The 23,578-nt window shown below is 43.7% G+C and overlaps 3 protein-coding genes across 3 annotated transcripts in view; 2 read left to right on the top strand and 1 right to left on the bottom strand.

Moving 5' to 3' along the window:
• LOC121572720 overlaps positions 1 to 1,778 on the top strand; it is a 37,788-nt gene extending 36,010 nt beyond the window's left edge. Inside the window, exon 12 of the mRNA XM_045222229.1 lies at positions 150 to 1,778. The gene's annotated coding sequence lies outside the window, so the exon portion shown is untranslated. The remainder of the gene's footprint in view (positions 1 to 149) is intronic.
• Positions 1,779 to 2,076: 298 nt separating this feature from the next.
• On the top strand, positions 2,077 to 8,222 carry tex261 (testis expressed 261). The gene is made up of 6 exons (XM_041884741.2): positions 2,077 to 2,280; positions 5,925 to 6,004; positions 6,386 to 6,539; positions 6,691 to 6,758; positions 7,654 to 7,756; positions 8,096 to 8,222. Exons 1-6 carry the CDS (start codon positions 2,211 to 2,213, stop codon positions 8,209 to 8,211), a joined length of 591 nt encoding a protein of 196 aa, XP_041740675.2. The 5' UTR covers positions 2,077 to 2,210; the 3' UTR covers positions 8,212 to 8,222.
• A 5,608-nt stretch (positions 8,223 to 13,830) lies between these two features.
• On the bottom strand, positions 13,831 to 17,089 carry ankrd53 (ankyrin repeat domain 53). The gene is made up of 6 exons (XM_041884738.2): positions 16,692 to 17,089; positions 16,197 to 16,350; positions 15,751 to 15,950; positions 15,423 to 15,587; positions 15,029 to 15,149; positions 13,831 to 14,775 (listed from the first exon to the last, which is right to left on the bottom strand). The coding sequence occupies exons 1-6, from the start codon at positions 16,703 to 16,705 to the stop codon at positions 14,176 to 14,178; spliced, it is 1,254 nt and encodes a 417-aa protein (XP_041740672.2). The 5' UTR covers positions 16,706 to 17,089; the 3' UTR covers positions 13,831 to 14,175.
• Positions 17,090 to 23,578: the final 6,489 nt, after the last annotated feature.

Raw genomic sequence — 23,578 nt, 5'->3', positions numbered from 1 at the left:
TGATTGGTCAAAAGACCAATTAGTGGAAAAAATATTAGAATTGGGCTCCCTGTCTAAACGCAGCCATAGTGATGTTTTTCACTTACCTACAATATTTAGCATTTTTAAAATATAAAAAATGGCTTATATACCATATGTCTTGCCCCCAGGCCCCCAGCACGGCGGCCCAGCAGCAGGAGCACTTCCCTGGGCAGGACAGCACCCCTGTGCTCCGGAGGCTCCAGCAAAACAGAGAGAAGAGGAACTCCCGTATCAGAGCATCAGAACGGATCATCTGCCAGGAGGACATCTGAGAGTTGGGAAAAGGGATGACTAGTGTTGGGATACTGTACCACAGTGTTTCCCAAACGTCTCCTTGAGTAGCCCCAGCCAGTCCACATATTTGATGTAGTCCAGAACTAGCACAGCTGATTCACCTAATCATCAGCCCCTCATTAGTTAAATCAGTGGTGCTAGTTCTGGAATATATCAATATGGACTGGCTGGGGTTACTCAAGGAGAGGATTGGGAAACACTGCTGGACCACAATCATACAGATATACTGTATATTATAATGGCTATTTTAATGTATACATGTCTATGGTATACATATGTTCTATTGGAGAACCTTTACCTGTAATAATAACTCAAATGTGAGTGGCTTGGGTTAAGGCTTAACCTTAATCCTGGTCCTGGGGACCCAAAGGGGTGCACATTTTTGTTTTTGCCATAGCAGTATACTCCTGATTCAAATAATCAAAGCTTGATGATGAGTTGATCATTTGAATCTGCTATGCAGTGCTAGGGAAACAAAAATAATTTGGACCCCTTTGGGCCACCAAATCCAGGATTAAGAAACACTGGGTTAAGGGTAGTAAGCCAATAACAAATACATTTCTGTGGCAGTACAAATGGACAAGGATATTCTACTTATGCTGGGTGTGAGAAATACTTGAATGGCAATTTGCCCCTTTTTGAATAAACCATCCATTAATTTATCTCATTCACATTCAACGTTGCAACGAGAACAGCAAAGAGAGTGAAGAATATGATTCTGCATTGATGCTTTATCGTGGAATTCTTGGTGCATAATTGTCCTGATGCTCTGAATATTTGTGTATTTTTGTATAGGGGTCACTTCACTCTAATACCTGCCATGCTTCAGCTATGTAAAAAATACTTCAAAGAGGAAATAATACAATATTTTATTCACATCACGCCTCAGTTGCCATTTGCAAATGGAAAGCACACATACAGTACCAGTGAATGAAAAATACATATACCACCACCAAATGATTTCTACTGTTTCTTTTGAAGAGTGGAAAGCTACCTTTCCTCTCATTCTGCGCTCTGGACCTCCTTGTAGCTGGAGACCTAGCGCCTTAGTTAGCTCACACAACAGAGGAATGGAGTTGGCAGCCATTTAGGCACTTCATATACTTGCGTTGCCAAGGTGTTGTCGAGCTAAGAGCACTCAGGTGATCTTAAAGGTCCTCCAGCTTCTGAAAGTGTCTGAAATGGAGGCTGGATGGATGGCACCTTCTTGAGTTCACACTTCCACACAACCCTGCTCTTTGTTAAAAGCATTTGAAAAGGGGGGGATTACTTTCACACTTTAACTCGGACACCATTTTAGTGTCTGCTGCACGCTGTTCTCTCATTATATATTTATTAAATTTAGCTCCTTTACTAGAAAGGTCTGCTTTTCACTTTCAGCATATATTATTCATTTATTTTTTGCCCCACAATCTCAAAGGTGTAGGTTTTTTAAATAATGTTGCTACACCTCTCTGTGTAGGTGTGCCTCCCTCTTTGTGTGTGTAATGAAATTAATAGAAATAAAGTAGCCTATTAATTCTACTATATTTCTACTACTATGATTTCATCATTTACAGCATGCATCGAAGACCAACAGATAATTACAGCACATGCATTTCTGATAATTTATTCCAGCTCTAGCCCTAAACGACAGAGCGCAGGCAGCCCCTCTGTGTCTCTCTTTGCCCAAATGTGCTGGAGTTCCTCCGACCAGAACTGTCGCTGTAGTCACAGGGGCACACTGGATCCTGGAGACTGTTGCTCTTGCCGTGCTTTCCTCAACGTCCGACTGCCAGTGGGAGGAACTTTGACCAACCACCAGTTAGCTAAATTATTTCATAGCGTAATATAGCACTTACTGTCACTTTAGTTTGTTTTTTCATATGTATGTGTGTTGTTTTACATGAAACGAGATGTGGTTTATTTATTTACTAAGTTGGCTGTCGTTGGTGATACAAATATCTTTCATCACACTAGCAATTGGTGAGTTTACTTTTTGAAGTTGTTAGCTACAGTAGCTAGCTAGTTAGCATCGCCACAGCCCCTTCTTTCCCACTCCACCTATCGATTCATGTCAATTCGGCCTCGGCTCGGGTGCAAGCAAAATGACAAATAATCAACAATGTGGCAGAATAAACTTTACTCTACTGACTTGCTAACTAGGATAATAGTTTGAGTTAATTTAGTTAACTAGCTAACAATGCTATGCACATAACGTAGTGTGGCAAATTCCCATAGTTAGCTACAGCTAGTGAGCTAACAGCCAACTGGGTAACTAAGGTTAGTTAGTTAGCTAGCTAACGTTAGTTGTGATTCACAATCCAATCGAGAGAGTTAAGCAAATCTAACGTCACTTATTTTGAATTGTAAAGTTAATAACGGTAATCACTACAGTAATCCTGCGGCGTTTCATGCAACTGGTGACAAAGTTTACCTAATGTTAACTACCTATTGCTGGTCCATGTTGTTGCGCAAGGGGCTACTAGTAACTAACTAGTTAGCGAGTATCTTCTACCACAACACCGCTATTTGCAAAATAACGTTATTGTAAAGCCAATAATATTACGCAATAGTTGGATAGGAATGTCTGGCATGTAACTGTTCAACTGTTGCCCTAACGTTAATCCTAAATTCCAAGCAGAGTATGTGAGCGGAGTTGAGCAGTCGGAAATCACGCTTGCACACGCTCCGATTTCGCTCCATTCATTAAAATCACAATTTAACAAACACCCATCTATTTCTGTGACTACCTGGACCTACTATTTCGTTTAAGTATTGAAACCAAACCATATTATTTGAATGAAAAGTATTTTAAGACGTGAAAAGATTAATGTAAGAAGCGCTCATCATTTCAAATAGGCTACATGTCGTATTAAACAGCATATACAGTGCATTCGGAAAGTGTTGAGACCCCTTACCTTTTTTCACATTTTGTTACGTTACAGCCTAATTCTAAAATGGATTAAATAAATAAAAATCATCAATCTACACACAATATCCAATAAAGACTAAGTGAAAACAGGTTTTTAGAAATGTTTGCAAAAAAAACAAACTTATTTACATAATTATTCAGACCCATTGCTATGAGACTCGAAATTGAGCTCAGGTGCATCCTGTTTCCATTGATCATCCTTGAAATGTTTCTACAATGATTGGAGTCCACCTGTGGTAAATTCTATTGATTGGGCATGATTTGGAAAGGCACACACTTGTCTATATAAGGTCCCACAGTTGACAGTGCATGTCAGAGCAAAAACCAAGCCATGAGGTCGAAGGAATTGTCCATAGAGCGCCGAGACAGGATTGTGCTGAGGCACAGATCTGGGGAAGGGTACCAAAACATTTCTGCAGCCTTGAAGGTCCCCAAGAACCTTAAATGGAAGAAGTTTGGAACCACTAAGACTCTTCCTAGAGCTGGCCTCCCGGCCAAACTGAGCAATCGGGGGAGAAGGGCCTTGGTCAGGGAGGTGACCAAGAACCTGATGGTCACGCTGACAGCGCTCCAGAGTTCCTCTGTGGAGATGTGAGAACCTTCCAAAAGGACAACCATCTCTGCAGCACTCCACCAATCAGGCCTTTATGGTAGAGTGGCCAGATGGAAGCTACTCCTCAGTAAAAGGCACATGACAGCCCGCTTGGAGTTTGCCTAAAGGACTCTCAGACCATGAGAAGCAAGATTCTCTGGTCTGATGAAACCAAGATTGAACTCTTTGGCCTGATTGCCAAGCATCACATCTGGAGGAAACCTGGCACCATCTCTACAGTGAAGCATGGTGGTGACAGCATCATGTTGTGGGGTTGTTTTTCAGTGGCAGGGACTGGGAGACTAGACAGGATCGAGGGAAAGATGAACGGAGCATACATTGAGATTCTTGATGAAAACCTGTCCCAGAGTGCTCAGGACCTCAGACTGGGGCGAAGGTTCACCTTCCAACAGGACAATGACCCTAAGCACACAGCCAAGACAACGCAGGAGTGGCTTCAGCACAAGTCTCTGAATGTCCTTGAGTGGCCCAGCCAGAGCCCGGACTTGAACCTGATCGAACTGATCGATTGTGCTTTGTCATTATGAGGTATTGTGTGTAGATTGATGAGGGGGTAAAAAAATAAATATCCATTTTAGAATAAGGCTGTACCGTAACAAAATGTGGAAAAACTCAAGGGGTCTGAACCATTATGCTTTCGGGATATGTCTTTTCAGATTCCACAATGATTATTTAGTTGTGGACACTACATTACTGCACTCCCTCTCTTGCTCTTGGTCCTCATCTTTGTAAGTCACCTTGATTTTGCACCTGTATGTTTTACCAGTTTCTTTATGAAAATATTTAGCGAACTCCATGACAGTAGCTAAAGCAAGGGTCTATAGCAGCACACAAGTAGACTACAAATGCATGCTGGGCCAGGCATGCCCTGAGCTCGTGAAGTGAGCGAAATTAGAGCGGCCAACAAGGCCGACGCTCCAGCCTTTGGGAATATCGCTCCGCGCTCCAGTCAAATTGGGCACGCTCACTCTGATTCCAAGGACCGATGTTCTGTTTAAAGGCGAATTGGCTCTGGAAGCCAAAAATGGCCAAATACTCCATCTAAATGTGAATCTATTCTCATTTGCGGTACGGTTCTAGAAACGTAAATCCCTCTACTTTCATATCACATCGAAATAATTTCACAAATGCAAAAAACTGATTTACCTTTTTAACTGACTTTAACAGGCTTGTAATAACTTATGGGATATGGCTGGCATATGCCCTTGTTTAAAATCAGTCTTCTAGGCTAGTAGGTTTAGCTGTGCAGATGGATTGAAAAATTATATATTTTTGCTGTACTAAATAAATGTTCATCTGTAAACTTAGATGATAATACTAGTTTGAAAGTGATAGTGAGTGAACCTACTTTTGTCACATAGGCTATTTAGTTTGATCCTAAAATCCAATTTGATTGGACAGCTATTACTTATTATGACGTCGTCTATTTTAGCAACTGTCATCAGGAATAATGTAATAACCAGTCAATTAAGATAGTCCATGTGGATTTACTGCAAATATGTGTCAAAACAGCTCATGAATCTCATGTTCACACAGTGAGTTTGCACTGCAGGCAGTGGGGCGGTAAAACTAAGAGGGGGAGCTGTCCGACGCGGAATCAAAATATAAAAAAGAGAAATGTCTGCCTGTCATGCCTCGCTAGGAGTTCTACCGGCACTTGAGCATAGGGTTCAAAAGTGCACGGCGCTCTGTCCGCATTTCCTCACCGTATGTGTGTAGAAGGCCGGGCGGGCATGGAGTACATTGCCTTGCGTGACGAGATGCAGATTGTTACTGTGTGTGTTTGTATGTGTGCTCTCACCCCCTTCTCTTTGATGTAATTGTTCTGACTTGTTTTAGTGCCTTTGCCTCAAGTAGCCTTTTCTGGAAGCATGTTAGTAAATGGCTGATTCTATCTAGGCTACCTTCAGTTCTTCAAGCGTTATTTTGGGTTGTGTGTGTGTTTACTGCCGTGAATGTTGTTTACTTATTCATCAATCGATCTCATCCCTTGTATGTTACAGTGCAGTCTATGGACAAGCTGGTAAATGCATTTTGTTTGTTTTTTATGTATTTATTAGTACGTCTCTCCTCCTCCCCCAGCTGCTGGCCTGTATTATTTGGCAGAACTAATAGAAGAATACACAGTTGCCACTAGTCGAATAATAAAGTACATGATACTGGTGAGTAGTTTCTCTTGGATGATATCTAACACAGTGACCGATTTTAATTTCCTTGAACACTTTGGCCTACAGTGTAAGAATTCAAAGAACTACCTCTCTACAGGAGCTGATCAGTCTTACAGTCTAAATATCCTTGTCATCTACTTGTACTTCCATCTCTTCTGTACAACTCTCCCCTTCTCCCCTTATTACTTGTGTTAGGTGACCTACTATTCCCATATGTCCCAGGCTGAGTCCAAAATGTGCACTACCTTCGTCCAGAGCCCTGTCGGCCCTGAACAAAAATATTGCACTGTATGGTGAATAGGGTGGCGTTTCAGATGCATCCTATGTTGCAGAGGGGAGTAGTGCTAATAACGCCCCTGCTCTGTGTACTGTAAGTTCTCTACAGGTGTACTGACGGGGCTGTACCTGTTTGAGGGCTTCCCATGGCTGATGATGGGCTGTGGTCTCTTCACCAACCTGGTGTACTTTGGCCTCCTGCAGACTTTCCCTTACATACTGCTGAGCTCACCCAACTTCATCCTCTCCTGTGGTGAGCATCAGAGGCAGGCAGCTGCTGAGGCATGAACAAGTGTATAGTAGTGATAGGTTTTCGAGATATAAATGTTTAACATATTGTATTTATCCCTCCTGCATCTCTTTGTCTTTCTCTCCCCTTCTCCCTCTCTCCCTCCTTCCCTCAGTGTTGGTGGTGTTGAATCACTACATGGCTTTCCAGTACTTTGCAGAAGAGTATTACCCCTTCTCAGAGGTAAGTCTGGGACACACAGTCACCCACCTCTGAGATAAGCCTAATCTGTGTTGATCACGCCTGAGCTCTTATGAGCAAAGTATTGCAGGGTACATAATAATTTATTTACTTAGCAAATGACATAATGGAACTGTATGAGTGATGGCTCAAATACTCAGGGTTGGGTATGTTACGTTCTAAATGTAATCTATTACAGTTACTATTTACCTGTCAAATTGTGATCAGTAACATCATTTATGGATTACCCAAACTCAGTAACGTAATCAGATTACTTGCAGTTACTTTTTGATTACTTTCCCCATCATAAGAAGACCGTTTTTTTTTTTTTTTATCAGTTACTCCCCAACCCTGCAAATACCTCACCAAGGGCAAAGACCGTTGCTATGTGTAATGGGAATATTTTAACTGAATAAAGTTAAAATTCAAAGACCGAGGACTCGCTGATTATTATTGTATTCTCTAAACACCGTGATTCTGTAGCAGGTGACAGTCACTGCTTTTTGTTTTGACTTCATACAAGCCTCTCGGGCTGGTGTTTACAGAACAACTGTCTGCTGATTAGGACCTAGTAGTTATAGGCTATATATTCTGCTATGGTCAGGGACAACTCTTAGCCCTAGTCGTAAGCTCTAAGGCCCTGGCCTGTAACCCCTGTAGCTCCTCTCTCCTCAACTCCATATCTCTTCTCTCCTCAACTCCGTATCTCTTCTCTCCTCAACTCCGTATCTCTTCTCTCCTCAACTCTGTATCTCTTCTCTCCTCAACTCTGTATCTCTTCTCTCCTCAACTCCGTCTCTCCTCTCTCCTCAACTCCGTATCTCCTCTCTCCTCAACTCCATCTCTCCTCAACGCCGTATCTCCTCTCTCCTCAACAACATAACTCTTCTCCCTGAAGGTCCTGGCGTACTTCACCATCTGTCTGTGGATCATCCCCTTCTCGTTCTTCGTGTCTCTCTCGGCGGGGGAGAACGTGCTTCCGTCCACCATGCAGCAAGGAGGTGAGCTCTTAGGGCTAAGTCTGAAATGGCACCCAGAGCCTTATGATACGAATACTTGGTCCTGTTCAGTAGGGCACACACTTGATGACAACAGAAAACGTTTGCCAGGGAAATAAGCGTTTAATAAAAACGAGTTCAGTTTCATTTTTTCTTCTCCCTTCTGGACCCCACCCAGATATAGCACGTTCAGATATCATATCCCCCCCAGTTGTTCAACTCTAGGCCAACCAGGTTATTTTACTAAAGATAATGTAACTCTTTCTCAACAACTTACCTGGCTAGATAAATTAAACATATTTAAACTTTATTTTTCTTCTCTCCTTCCTTTTTTTTCTCCAGATGACGTGGTCTCAAATTACTTCACCAAGGGCAAGAGGGGCAAGAGGTCCGGCATCCTGCTCATCTTCTCTTTCCTCAAGGAGGCAGTGTTGCCTAGTCGACAGAAGATGTACTGAGGCTCTACCGGGGGGGGTCGTGGTCTGGGTGGGTTGGTAGGGGTACAAGGGTAGATTTGGGAAGGGACTAAAGGAGAGGAGGAAGAAGAGCTCATCATAGCAGAGCAGACGAGAGCTTCCCGTTATTGCTACGGACTAGCAGCAGTGTGTTTACAGGACTTGTACATCTCTCATTCTCTCTCTCTAGCTCTGTCTGCGTCTGAAATGGCGCTCTATTGCCTATATAGTGCACTATATAGGGAATAGGGTATCCATGTCTGTCTGTGATGATGGTGACTGCCAACAATGAACTGAAGGCCTCTCTGGCTCCTGTTCTACAGCTGCAGTAGGTGCCTCCATAGGCTCTCTTCTGCATCAGACTATTCTGTTTTTTTAAAGGTTTGTTAATTAAACTACGTGTTGGTATGATACATTTGGGCCGTATTCATTAGTGCACACCGTAGCAAAATGTTTTTCAACAGAAAACTAAAACAAGCGTTTCTTATTGGACAAGTTCAGTTTTCTGAACTTTTTTTTTTAGTCAGTTTTCTTCTGTTTGGTGCCTAATGAATACGAGCCAGGTGGAGGGCAGGTTGGAGAGGGGAACAGGGTTAGCGTGAAACGAGGCCAGACGGGATCACTTGTTTGCGTCCCAAAGGGCGCCCTATTCCCTACATGGTGCACAACTTTTGACCTTTGTCCCATGGGCCCTGGTCAAAAGTAGTGCCCTATGAAGGGAATAGGGTACCATTTTGGGAAGCAGCCCTTGTGTTGTGTGCTGGGTCGCTAACTCCCTACTAGTATGGGTTTGCCTACTAAGCCAATGTTTGTACGTGGCCGCATAGGAACAAATGAGTTTTTTTTGTGTACATCTTTACTGTTCATCAATCATCAACGACGCAATGGTTCTCAAACTGCTCATTATCTTGAACCGTTTAAAAGAAGAAAAAGAAAGCTTAAATAATACAATAAGTGATTTTTTTGTATGTCAATTGATGAAAAACAGGAAACAAACTAACATGCCCACAAATACTTATGAATCTGTGATAAGATCGTTTTTGTAGGCTTGTTATGGGTGAATCGGGGACTGTTTGGAGAGAGAAACTGCTAAAGTGATGTTTAGCAATGCTATTAAAGAGGCAGTTATATGGTGTGAGACTCATCACTGATTGGCTGTGTGGAAGATAAATGGTATACTGTGGGGTATGGAATTATTGGATCCCTTGATAAAGATGAGCAACAAAAAAAAAGTAAAAAATACAAATACTGAGCTAAATTACAAATATACAGTATATTTATACTAATACAGTTGCTCAGAGAGATTGTTTGACAAGTAACACATAAACAATATATATATTGGATGCCCTGTTTTCAATATTCCAGCACCCTCCCCTTTGCGAGGATAATGACGCAGACGTTTTCTAAATGTTTTATGCGATTGGAGAACACATTGGGAGGGATCTTAGACCATTCCTCTATACAGAATCTTTCCAGATCCTTGGATCTCTTTCGTCGGCACTTAAGGACTACCCTCTTCAATTCAAACCACAGGTTTTCAATGGGGTGCAAGTCCGGCGACTGAGATGGCCGTTGCAAAAGACTGATTTTGTGGTCAATTAACATATTCTTTGTGGATTTTGATGTGTGCTTGCGGTTGTTGCCTTGCTGGAAGATTAACTTGCGGCCAAGTTTCAGCCTCCTAGCAGAGGCAACCAGGATTTTGTCTAAAATGTCCTGGTACTTGGTCAAATGTATGATGTTATTAACATTAACATTAACAAGGGCCCCAGGACCAGTGGAAATAGCCCCATAACATCAAAGATCCACCACTATATTTTACAGTAGGAATTAGGTATTTTCTGTATATGCATTGTTCTTTCGAAGGCCAAACACCATTGGTGTGCCTGGCCAAAAAGCTCTATTTTCATGTCATTTGACCATAGCAACGCCTGGAGTATGCTAAATGGCATTGGCACCTGAATTTGAACTGGTGCTATGGTCATATGACATGAAAATAGAGCTCTTTGGGAACGCACACCAGCGGTGGGTTTGGCCTTCGAAAGAACAATGCATATGCAGAACATACAGTTGAAGTCAGAAGTTTACACACACTTAGGTTGGAGTCATTAAAACTCGTTTTTCAACCACTCCACAAGTTTCTTGTTAACACACTATAGTTTTGGCAAGTCGGTTAGGACATCTATTTTGTGCATGACACCATTTTTCCAGCAATTGTTTACAGACAGATTATTTCACTTATAATTCACTGTATCACAATTCCAGTGGGTCAGAAGTTTACATACACTAAGTTGACTGTGCCTTTAAACAGCTTGGAAAATTCCAGAGAATGATATCATGGCTTTAGAAGCTTCTGATAGGCTAATTGACATCATTTGAGTCAATTGGAGGTGTACCTGTGGATGTATTTCAAGGCCTACCTTCAAACTCAGTGCCTCTTTCCTTGACATCATGGGAAAATCAAAAGTAATCAGCCAAGACCTGAGAAAAGAAATTGTAGACCTCCACAAGTCTGGTTCATCCTTGGGAGCAATTTCCAAACGCCTGAAGGTACCACGTTCATCTGTACAAACAATAGTACGCAAGTATAAACAACATGGGACCAAGCAACCATCATACCGCTCAGGAAGGAGATACGTTCTGTCTCCTAGAGATGAACGTACTTTGGTGCGAAAAGTGGAAATCAATCCTAGAACAACAGCAAAGGACCTTGTGAACATACTGGAGGAAACGGGTACAAAAGTATCTAAATCCACAGTCAAACAAGTCCTATATCGACATAAACTGAAAGGCCGCTCAGCAAGGAAGAAGCCACTGCTCCAAAACCGCCATAAAAGAGCCAGACTACGGTTTGCAACTGCACATGGGGACACAGATCGTACTTTTTGGAGAAATGTCCTCTGGTCTGATAAAACAAAAATAGAACTGTTTGGCCATAATGACCATCGTTATGTTTGGAGGAAAAAGGGGGTCTCTTGCAAGCCGAAGAACGCCATCCCAACCGTGAAGCACGGGGGTGGCTGCATCATGCTGTTGGGGTGCTTTGCTGCAGGAGGGACTGGTGAACTTCACAAAATAGATGGCATCATGAGGAAGGAAAATTATATAATAATATGCCATTTAGCAGACGCTCTTATCCAAAGCGACTTACAGTCATGTGTGCATACATTTTTACATATGGGTGGTCCCGGGGATCGAACCCACTACCCTGGCGTTACAAGCGCCATGCTCTACCAATTGAGCTACACAGGACCACATTATGTGGATATATTGAAGCAACATCTCAAGACATCAGTCAGGAAGTTAAAGCTTGGTCGCAAATGGGTCTTCCAAATGGACAATGACCCCAAGCATACTTCCAAAGTTGTGGCAAAATGGCTTAAGGACAACAAAGTCAAGGTATTGGAGTGGCCATCACAAAGCCCTGACCTCAATCCTATAGAAAGTTTGTGGGCAGAACTGAAAAAGCGTGTGTGCGAGCAAGTAGGCCTACAAACCTGACTCAGTTACATCAGCTCTGTCAGGAGGAATGGGCCAAAATTTACCCAACTTATTGTGGGAAGCTTGTGGAAGGCTACCCGAAACGTTTGACCCAAGTTAAACAATTTAAAGGAAATGCTACTAAATACTAATTGAGTGTATGTAAACGTCTGACCCACTGGGAATGTGATGAAAGAAATAAAAGCTTTCAAAAAAGAAATCATTTTCTCTACTATTCTGACATTTCACATTCTTAAAATAAAGTGGTGATCCTAACTGACCTAAAACAGGGAATATTTACTAGGATTAAATGTCAGGAATTGTGAAAAACTGAGTTTAAATGTATTTGGCTAAGGTGTATTTAAACTTCCGACTTCAACTGTACCTCATCCATACGGTGTTATGGGGCAATTTTGCTCAAGGTTCTGGAAAGATTATGTATGGAGGAATGGTCTAAGATCCCTCCCAATGTGTTCTCCAATCTCATAAAACATTTTAGAAAAAGGCTCAGTGTCGTTATCCTCGCAAGGGGAGGGTGCTGGAGTATTGAAAACGGGGCATCCAATCATTTTGACCCCTATATTTTTTGGTTGATTTTACTTGTTACAATTGCTCAGAGAAAGAGATTTTATTATACACTTTTTTTGCTCATCTTTATCAAGGGATCCAATAATTCCGGACCCCACTGTAAGACTCAATCAATGATTGGCCGTGAGGTAGTTAACATTTTACGTATAAGTCATTTAGCAGACGCTCTTATCCAGAGCGACTTACAGGAGCAATTAGGGTTAAGTGCCATGCTCATGGGCGTTCATCCACTGGCCTGCTGGCCCCCCTACCTCTGCGGAAGCACAGTTCCCGCTCAGCCCAGTCAAAACTGTTCGCTGCTCTGGCACCCCAAATGTGGTACAAGCTCCCTCACGACGCCAGGACAGCGGAGTCACTCACCACCTTCCGGAGACACTTGAAACCCCACCTCTTTAAGGAATACCTGGGATAGGATAAAGTAATCCTTCTACCCCCCTTACCCCACCCCACCCCAAAAAAAAAACATATTGTAAAGTGGTTATCCCACTGGCTATAAGGTGAATGCACCAATTTGTAAGTTGCTCTGGATAAGAGTGTCTGCTAAATGACGTAAATGTAAATGGGCTCATCAACAGATTTTTCATCTAGTCGTCTCAGGGAATCGAACCAGCAACCTTTCGGTTAATATGGTGTGAGACTCAATATGTGAACGGTTATGTGGAATTACTTTCCTGGGACGTGTTCACTGGGTATGAATTGTGTAAACACTAAGTAACAGACAAGAAGCATTCTTATTGGACTTACGTTTAGTATCTTCTCCGTTCCAAAACATGTTCTCCCACTGCTGAAGTGAACACGACTCTGCTTTCGCAAGGTACTCTATATTGATTCTGTCCTTTCACTATACGTGTATGTGGTTCTGGGGCTAGCAGCAGTTGCGGGGAGGCAAAAGGTTGAGCAGAGGTCAGAACATGCCATCGCTGGGGTGTGAAGTGATTCTCAGGAACAGTGTGAGTGTGTTATGATGACGAAGTAAGCGGACAAAACCACAGCTCCCATCTCCACCCCCTACCTTCTTTTGACAAGCTCTCACCTGCAGACCTAGTCTAGACCCCGAGGGAGTGTCATCAAGAGAGCAGGCCCCCGTTTGTGACAAGTGACCCAGGTTACTGTGGTCTCACCCCTGTGTCACCCCCCCCCCTACGCACCCCTCCCTTACCTTCACGCAGGAGACCGAGGAGCTCCAACCACAGAAAAGTAGCTGGAGACTGGTGAACTCAGCTGTTGTTCCACTTATGCATAGCCAGTGTGACATGGGTATGGGGGGAGAGGAGTTATCACGGTGCCCTATAAAGACACAAAAGCACTTAATTGGGATAACAAGCCCAGAGTGGAAAGTTACAGAGTAGTCCTTATTTCTCCTGTATTCAACAACATACACAGTCATATACTAAATACAATACCCATTTGTAACCATTTTCCGGTGTTAGCTCTGACATTGCTAAACAATCCTTGTGCGCCTTTCATAATCTCTGGCAATTTTTATTGGATGAGAATTTGTAAGTCGCTCTGGATAAGAGCGTCTGCTAAATGACGTAAATGTAAATGTAAATATACAGTATTAATGCCACCAGTAATGTTTCTCAAATATCACACCTTTTAATAATAATAATAATACTCCTGATATGCAAAATCTGTTATGTTGTGCAGAACACCACTGTCCAATAGCCTGTGATGCTTTGTGACATAGTAGTCAGTACAGTGTCTCTCCATTACAGTACAGTAAGACTGGGAGAAAGTGGATCTCTTCACCACTTCTTAAGGTAGAAGTTGCCCCCAATCACAGATCTAGGATCAGATTACACTACCTGCCATTCTAGCCTTAACCATTAGAGGGATGAAAGAGATCTGACTCTGGATCATTGGTTAGGGGCAGCTTCTACCTCCCGCTCCATCCAGTCAGTAGTGGCCAGGCTCCAGCTCCTCAGCCAGGTGCATGGCCACCTCTGTCCAGGGAGAGGTGTTGGGTCCTGGGGAGCAGCCGAGGTGCGGCAGATCCAGCACATGGTTGGGCTGGAAGTGGCTGGGCGAGGCGATCCTTGATGGGAAGGCAGCAGGGAACAGCCCCCTCTGAAGGACATCCCAGGGCAGGTTAGGGACCGACTGGGGGGACCCGTCCCACTTGGCAGTGTACTGGGGACGTCCATCCCCATGGGCCCTGCAGAGGGTCACGCTGCGCCTCAGATCGGGCTCTGGAGGGGACCTCTCGGGCTGGCTGCTCAGACGCACCCCCTGGGGCCGGGAGACAGAGGCCGGCGGGGGTTTGGAGGGGTTGGGGGAGATGTTCCAGGCCTCCCGAGGCGGGGCCCCTGGACGCTGCCTGTGGCAGGCCTTGGTCCTCTGGGTTTGTGGCCCCTGGCTGGGAGGCCTCTGGTCTGGGGAGAGGCAGTGGGCGTGAGCCTGGTTCCACGTGGCCCTAGGCTGGGCCCAGAGGAGGGGGAGGCCTTTCTTATTGGCCCACGCCGTGACCTTCTCTTCCATCAACTTCTGTCTCGCCACCTGAGGGAGTTCACCAAGGAAACATGGACACGGAGGAGAGACAGGTAACAATCGTTAGGAAAAAAGGAATCATTACTTTTTTATTAAATTCAAGTTTGGACTTTTTAACGTTGTTGACAGTGTTAGATCTATGCAACTCATGAGTAACTTCATATCAGTAAAATAGTAACATAGTATCTGTAATAGTAACAGTAATAATAACTGCGTTGTGTTTTTCCACACAGTAGACTTCCACACAGTAGACTAGACAAACCTTCTCTATGCTCTCGGCCCTCCTGTGCATGTTGAACAGGTCCTGCTGAAGGTTCTGCAGCGCCCTGCGTCTCTCCATCTCTCTCTTCTTCTCGCTCTGCCACATAGAGTCCTTCAGAAACCTGGCCACACACAGTCAGTCACATACAGTCAAGTTAAGTGTCACTTCTGTTAAGAGTAAGCAGAGTAAACTCATTGTCTTCTGATAGGTGGCGCCAGTCCAAGGCACCACTCGTCCCTCAACTGATCTACGAATGTCTCTCTGAAGTGGCTGTATTACCTGGTAAGTACACAACCTATTACTACTACTACATCACACCTTTCAAACAAACACACACATCTCTCTCTCTATACCTCTATTTCTCTCTTTCTTTCTCTCTCTCTCACACACACACCTGGCAATCCTTCTGTGGCACCAGATGCGTGCCAGGTCTAGAGGTGTGTGTCCTCTGTTGTCTCGTGCACCAGTGTCTGCCCCCACCTGCACTAGAGTCTCGGTGCACTCCCACAGGCCCTCGGTGGCAGCCAGGTGGAGGGGCGTCAACCCTGTGTCAGTGGCTCTGGAAATGAACCAATACATTACGCTCTTACAGTACATCATCACCACCTTCTTCATCTTCAATGTCATTATCATCATCATCATCGTCATTATAAAGGTAACTCTCATTATAGACATTGTGATAATGTTGTCAGAGCAAGAGATGATGGACCAAGGTTATGTACACGTTTGGCAGGGCTCCGTGCTCCAGTAGGTAGGTGAGGCAGGCATGGGAGTGGGGTCTGCTCTGGACAGTGAGGACCATGTGGATGGGTCTGCGGCCCAGGGGGCAGCTGGCATTTATGTCCACCACTTGGGATGTCAACAGCAGCTTCATACACTCCAACTGCCCATGTAGGCTGGCCACGTGGAGCACCGTCAGACCCTGGTGTGTGTGTACATATAGGTATGCAGGCCAGCACAGTGCACAGTGCACACAGACAGGCACACAAGTGCAGACAGATGGACACAGGCACACGCACACGTGCAGACAGACACAGACACACAGCAGGTCAGTACAGCCACAGATAACATGTTGGAATGCATGAATATAAACAAATGACTAGCACTTCAAGAGATGTAGTTATTTAATTGACATCGATTCAAGCCGCCAACACAGTGCTTGACTCACCTGTTTGTCGAGCTGCGTTGGGAACAGCGCCCGCTTCAGGCTGAGGCGCAGCCAGTCACGGTCCCCGGAGGTGGCCGCCTGGAACATGTCGCTGTCCGGCGGAGCCTTCACCACCCGCCGCACCAGCACCACCCCACCACCTACCCTGGGCTTACTGATGGAGCCCATTATCCAGTCAGTCAATAACAACAATCAGTCCAGGAACAGGTTGAGAATAGGAATAAAAAAACGTTCGTCTTTTATTGTTTTAAAAAGTATAGTTTGATAGTATGAAATAAACTAGTAAGCCCAGGCTCTGCTTAGCCTAAACTTCTGCCAGCATTAAGGCGACTCCTTGCCCTTGGGCGGTGCGCCACCACTAGGCTAGGCTACTGCAAGTTGCGCTATAACTTCTGATCAATTGCAGGCACGCAGGATAGGCTACAATGTTACAGTGTTACAACCGGTTAAATTGATAGCTACAAAGTAGTCTAGCAAATCAGGATACAACTTTACCACATAGTAGCCATCTTCAGGTAGATAATTTGCCGCGTTTGTTGATGTGTTCCATGGTTGCTATGGTTATTCTTCACATTGTTCCACTCTTTTTAAGCACAACTCAACACAAATATAGTTAATTATATTTATATTACTCAATAACCCAAAACAGAACATTGCAACAGACACATCGAAACTTTCCTATTTAAAATCAATTTGATTGGAACTCTTACTTTCTTTTTTCAGAATTCAGAAGTTGTCCTTGTAAAAGAGAGTGCAAAATGAATTGAAAACATAGTAAATTCCCCTTTGCGCATTATTAATGTTCCAACACAAGAATATTGACACACTTTCGAGTAATAGTCCATGGCCCATTATCGCAGTCCAGTGTGGAAGACAAATAAATGATGTCAATTTTACTGCGGTTGAATGAAAAGCATGTGTGTGTGTGTGTGTGTGTGTGTGTGTAGAGGCGTGGCTAAGAAACCCCTCGGGTAGAAGGAATCAGGGCCTGATCCTATTGTTTCTGTAATTGTTCCTCACTCACATAGCCTACAGACGACTGGGCTTTGTTTTGTAACGGCTATGAAATGTATTCAATTAAACAAATATCCTAGTTCACAGCAAAGGCAATTCTAGCATACTTAAAAAAGATATACAGTGGGGAAAAAAAGTATTTAGTCAGCCACCAATTGTGCAAGTTCTCCCACATAAAAAGATGAGAGAGTCCTGTAATTGTCATCATAGGTACACGTCAACTATGACAGACAAAAAGAGAAAAAAAAATCCAGAAAATCACATTGTAGGATTTTTTATGAATTTATTTGCAAATTATGGTGGAAAATAAGTATTTGGTCAATAACAAATGTTTCTCAATACTTTGTTATATACGCTTTGTTGGCAATGACACAGGTCAAACGTTTTCTGTAAGTATTCACAAGGTTTTCACACACTGTTGCTGGTATTTTGGCCCATTCCTCCATGCAGATCTCCTCTAGAGCAGTGATGTTTTGGGGCTGTCGCTGGGCAACACAGACTTTCAACTCCCTCCAAAGATTTTCTATGGGGTTGAGATCTGGAGACTGGCTAGGCCACTCCAGGACCTTGAAATGCTTCTTACGAAGCCACTCCTTCGTTGCCCGGGCGGTGTGTTTGGGATCATTGTCATGCAGAAAGACCCAGCCAAGTTTCATCTTCAATGCCCTTGCTGATGGAAGGAGGTTTTCACTCAAAATCTCACGATACATGGCCCCATTCATTCTTTCCTTTACACGGATCAGTCGTCCTGGTCCCTTTGCAGAAAAACAGCCCCAAAGCATGATGTTTCCACCCCCATGCTTCACAGTAGGTATGGTGTTCTTTGGATGCAACTCAGCATTCTTTGTCCTCCAAACAAGACGAGTTGAGTTTTTACCAAAAAGTTATATTTTGGTTTCATCTGACCATATGACATTCTCCCAATCCTCTTCTGGATCATCCAAATGCACTCTAGCAAACTTCAGACGGGCCTGGACATGTACTGGCTTAAGCAGGGGGGACACGTCTTGCACTGCAGGATTTGAGTCCCTGGCGGCGTAGTGTGTTACTGATGGTAGGCTTTGTTACTTTGGTCCCAGCTCTCTGCAGGTCATTCACTAGGTCCCCCCCGTGTGGTTCTGGGATTTTTGCTCACCGTTCTTGTGATCATTTTGACCCCACGGGGTGAGATCTTGCGTGGAGCCCCAGATCGAGGGAGATTATCAGTGGTCTTGTATGTCTTCCATTTCCTAATAATTGCTCCCACAGTTGATTTCTTCAAACCAAGCTGCTTACCTATTGCAGATTCAGTCTTCCCAGCCTGGTGCATGTCTACAATTTTGTTTCTGGTGTCCTTTGACAGCTCTTTGGTCTTGGCCATAGTGGAGTTTTGAGTGTGACTGTTTGAGGTTGTGGACAGGTGTCTTTTATACTGATAACAAGTTCAAACAGGTGCCATTAATACAGGTAACGAGTGGAGGACAGAGGAGCCTCTTAAAGAAGAAGTTACAGGTCTGTGAGAGCCAGAAATCTTGCTTGTTTGTAGGTGACCAAATACTTATTTTCCACCATAATTTGCAAATAAATTCATTAAAAATCCTACAATGTGATTTTCTGGATTTTTTTCTCTCAATTTGTCTGTCATAGTTGACGTGTACCTATGATGAAAATTACAGGCCTCTCTCAACTTTTTAAGTGGGAGAACTTGCACAATTGGTGGCTGACTAAATACTTTTTTTCCCCACTGTACACTACCAGTCAAAAGTTTGGACACACCTACTCATTCAAGGGTTTTTCTTTATTTTGTACAATTTTTTACAGTGAAGAATAATAGTAAAGACATCAAAACTATGAAATAACACATAAGGAATCATGTAGTGACCAAAAAAGTGTTAAACAAATAAAAATATATTTTATATTTGAGATTCTTCAAATAGCCACCCATTGCCTTAATGACAGCTTTGCACACTCTTGGCATTCTCTCAACCAGCTTCATGAGGTATTCACCTGGAATGCATTTCAATTAACAGCTGTGCCTTCTTAAAAGTTAATTTGTGGAATTTCTTTCCTTCTTAATGGGTTTGAGCCAATCAGTTGTGTTGTGACAAGGTAGGGGTGGTATACAGAAGATAGCCCTATTTGGTAAAAGACCAAGTCCATATTATGGCAAGAATAGCTCAAATAAGCAAAGAGAAACGACAGTTCATCATTACTTTAAGACATGAAGGTCAGTCAATATGGAACATTTCAAGAACTTCTAAAGTTTCTTCAAGTGCAGTCGCAAAAACCATCAAGCACTATGATGAAACGGGTTCTCATGAGGACCGCCACAGGAATGGAAGAACCAGATTTACCTCTGCTGCCGAGGATAGGTTCATTAGAGTTACCAGCCTCAGAAATTGCAGCCCAAATAAATGCTTCACAGAGTTCAAGTCACAGACACATCTCAAAATCAACTGTTCAGAGGGGACTGTGTGAATCAGGCCTTCGTGGTCGAATTGCTGCAAAGAAACCACTACTAAAGGACACCAATAAGAAGAAGAGACCTGCTTGGGCCAAGAAACATGAGCAATGGACATTAGACCGGTGGAAATGTGTCTTTTGGTCTGGAGTTCAAATTGGAGATTTTTGGTTCCAACCGCCGTGTCTTTGTGAGACGCGGTGTGGGTGAATGGATGATCTCCGTATGTGTATTTCCCACCGTAAAGCATGGAGGAGGAGGTGTTATGGTGTGGGGGTGCTTTGCTGGTGACACTGTCTGTGATTTATTTAGAATTCAAGGCACACTTAACCAGCATGGCTACCACAGCATTCTGCAGCGATACGCCATCCCATCTGGTTTGGGCTTAGTGGGACTATCATTTGTTTTTCAACAGGACAATGACCCAACACACCTCCAGGCTGTGTAAGGGCTATTTGACCAAGAAGGAGAGTGATGGAGTGCTGCATCAGATGACCTGGCCTCCACAATCCCCCGACCTCAACCCAATTGAGATGGTTTGGGATGAGTCGGATGGCAGAGGGAAGGAAAAGCAGCCAACAAGTGCTCAGCATATGTGGGAACTCCTTCAAGACTGTTGGAAAAGCATTCCAGGTGAAGCTGGTTGAGAGAATGCCAAAAGTGTGCAAAGCTGTCATCAAGGCAAAAGGTGGCTATTTGAAGAATCTCAAATATAAAATATATTTTGATTTATTTAACACTTTCTTGGTTACTACATGATCCATATAGTTTTGATGTCTTCATTGTTATTCTACAATGTAGAAAATAGTAAAAAATAAAGAAAAACCCTTGAATGAGTAGGTGTGTCCAAACTTTTGACTAGTACTGTATATATAGTGTCAGTAACATACATAGTCTTACATTGTAAAGCATTTTCTCCATTAAAGTGGTAATCATTTCATCACCGATTTTCCTATCAATGTGGTAAATCATTTCAATAGAGGCCTCTATTTTTCCCTTTAATGTCTATGATAAGCCTACAGTAGGCTATGACATGACATGATACACAAATCTGGCACTTTGGTCCACATGGCATTTGTCTAATTACAAGCCCAATTAACAACATTATATTATGTCCAGGTCAATCTAATCTAATGCCCCTTTGGCCTTCGTTAGGCCGTCATTAGGCAGGATGGAGTGTCTCGTGTCATGATACTGGGAAATGGATACTTCCATAGAACCAATGGGTTCCTATAGTTCAAGCCAAAGCCCTGGGCAGAGGCATTGACAGTGCATCGGGTGGAGCGTGTGTGTGTCTGTGTCTGTGTCTGTGTGCGTGTGTGTGTTGTCATTAACAGTGTATGGCCCTGAGGTTTCAGAGCAAAGTATGAAACGGGTCAATTCTGTATGGAACCAGCCTTGGAGGCCTGCCTCACTGGAACCAGCTGAAACAACCTGGACTCAGGGGTAAACCTAACATAGTAAACAGAAATTCGGGACTCCCAAATGAGTATGGTCTGTTATGTTTGGTATGGTATGAATTTGTGGATGTCCATCATGCATTTCGTATGATATGTTATGAATTCTAATTTATTGTGGGCAACTTTAGCTAGGTGGCTAATGCTAACGTTAGCTAGGTGGCTAGCTAGGCTAGGGATTAGAGTTAGGGGTTAAAGTTAGGGTTAAGGTTAGGGTTAGAAGTTAGGTTAAAGGGTTAAGGTTAGGGTTAGGTGAAGGGTTAGCTAACATGCTAAGTAGTTGCAAAGTAGCTAAAAAAGTAGTACTTGCAAAGTTGTTAATTAACTAAAATGCAAAAGTTGTCTGTGATGAGATTCGAACACGCAACCTTTGGGTGGCTAGACGTTCGCGTTATATGCATACCCATCTACCCATTCATCCCAACCAACCAACCACCCTCCTTTTATTTTAGTAACCATACCAAACGTAACATATAATACTAAATTAAGTGTCCCGGATTTTCATGAACTATGCTATGTCTAGTCTATGAGACCAGGCTGGCTGAGAATGTGACAGGAGAGAGCAGTGGTGTGTGTGTGTATGCATGTGTGCATGTTCGTGCGTGCTACGGTATGGGTGTTTGTGTGTGCACACGTATGTTTGTGGTGATCAATGCTCTCATCAGTGGGATAGCCTTGTCTGATCATTGATTATTGATCGAGTGAACTCTGTCTATACCCGAGAGAGATGGACCGTGGTTAAATCTGTTAATATTTTGCTAAGTATGTGTCATGGCAACACTGTACCTTCACATGAAACCTGATTGTTTACGCAATTTTTGTTTTTAAACACTGCTGTACTAATTGACTTTTGACACATGTATGTTCCCCTGTCCAGTGATAGCCATTCAGAAGAAAGACTCCCTCTGTATCTCATGCTTGGTCAGGAGAAGCCATACTGTTCGATCTATAAAAATGGAATTCGATGGATACCTGTTCTAGGAGTTTCAATGGTAGAATCCAAATTCTATTTCTATGCTATGAGTTACTATGTGTGTGTATGTGTATGTGTGTTGTGTGGTTCCAAGAGTTACTGTGTATGGGGAGGGACTGTCGTTCAGTACAGGTTCAAGGTCAGGCCGTGGATGGTCAGTGGTTCTGCTCCCAGCTTGACCCTGGAGTCTGCCCGCTAAATGCATCCCTGCCTCAGTGACTTCTCTAGCCTGTCCTTGGCCACATGGTGGGGGTCGTGTGGAGCACTTAGTGCAGTGTGTGTGTATGTGTGCGGTGTTCTGGACTCATGTTTGCTCCTAGCAAAAGTCTCTGGACAGAGACCCTTTCACATGTCAATTTCTGTTTGGCTACACAGATCAGATGCTTGCTTGAGTGGTGTGTGTGTGTATGTGTGTGTGTGTGTGTGTGTGTGTGTGTGGATGACATATGCTTCAAAGCCTCCCTTCACTGACTATCTATATGACCCCCAGCAGGTTGATCTCTCCAACACTGTAGCACCATTAGATCTGATCTGGGTTTGAAGCTATAGTTACAGCTTAGCAAAAGGCCCATCAGAGCAGTTCAAACCTGCTTAAGGCGGGAGTGAAAATGAGCTCATGTCCTCGAAGCTTGAGAGGCCCGCAGTGGCCAGCTGTGATGCTTTGCCATTGGCTCCCCTTTTCGTCCAATCATCAGTCTGGTCCCTTAGAGGCGGAGTTCTGAGCTTTGGGTGAGCTCACTGAGTGAAGATCGACCAATTAGTCATTCAAACTCAACACTAAAGGAAATACTATGTAGTCAGTCAGTTTTAATGCAAACACGTTTAATCACACACAAAACAGAGGCACACAGACTCAGTACCCTTCCCATCCCCAAGCACTCATGCTCTCACTGCTGGTCCATTTGAGAGACACAAAGCCAGTGTGGAAATGTGACTGCAGTGAAAAGATGGGCTCCAGCCTAGGGATGCATTCGCACTGATGTGGAGAGTGAGAGCTAAAAAGGACAGAGAGAAAGAGAGAGAAAGAGAGAGAGAGAGAGAGAGAGAGAGAGAGAGAGAGAGAGAAAGAGAGAAAGAGAGAGAAAGAGAGAGAGAGAGAGAGAGAGGGAATGACAGCGAGAGAAAGAAAGAGAAAATGAGAGAAATAAATAAAGAGGAGAGAGATGATGAGAGGAGGGACGGAGGCCAGAAGAGCTTCATAGGCCTCACAGCGCCTTCATATTTTATGAGCCACCTCGTGAGGACCTCGTGCCCTGGGGGTCTTTCCTTCTCTCTCTCTCTACCCCCCTCTATATCTCTCTTTATCTCCCTCTCTCTCTCCCTCTCTCTGCTCAGCCAGGCGGCAATGCGTTAATGCATCCTGGCACATTCTGCAGCTCGGAGTCACAATGTGGCCGGGATTTAAGCAGTGACCGCACTGTGACCTCCCTCAGCCTCCACGCACGCACTGCCACTGTACGAGGAGGACGAGACGTGGGTTGAGGGGGGTGAGGAGGGG

The sequence above is a fragment of the Coregonus clupeaformis genome, chromosome 8 (assembly GCF_020615455.1).
Source record: "Coregonus clupeaformis isolate EN_2021a chromosome 8, ASM2061545v1, whole genome shotgun sequence".
Lineage (NCBI taxonomy): Eukaryota > Metazoa > Chordata > Actinopteri > Salmoniformes > Salmonidae > Coregonus > Coregonus clupeaformis.
This window is presented reverse-complemented; position numbering and strand designations above follow the sequence as displayed.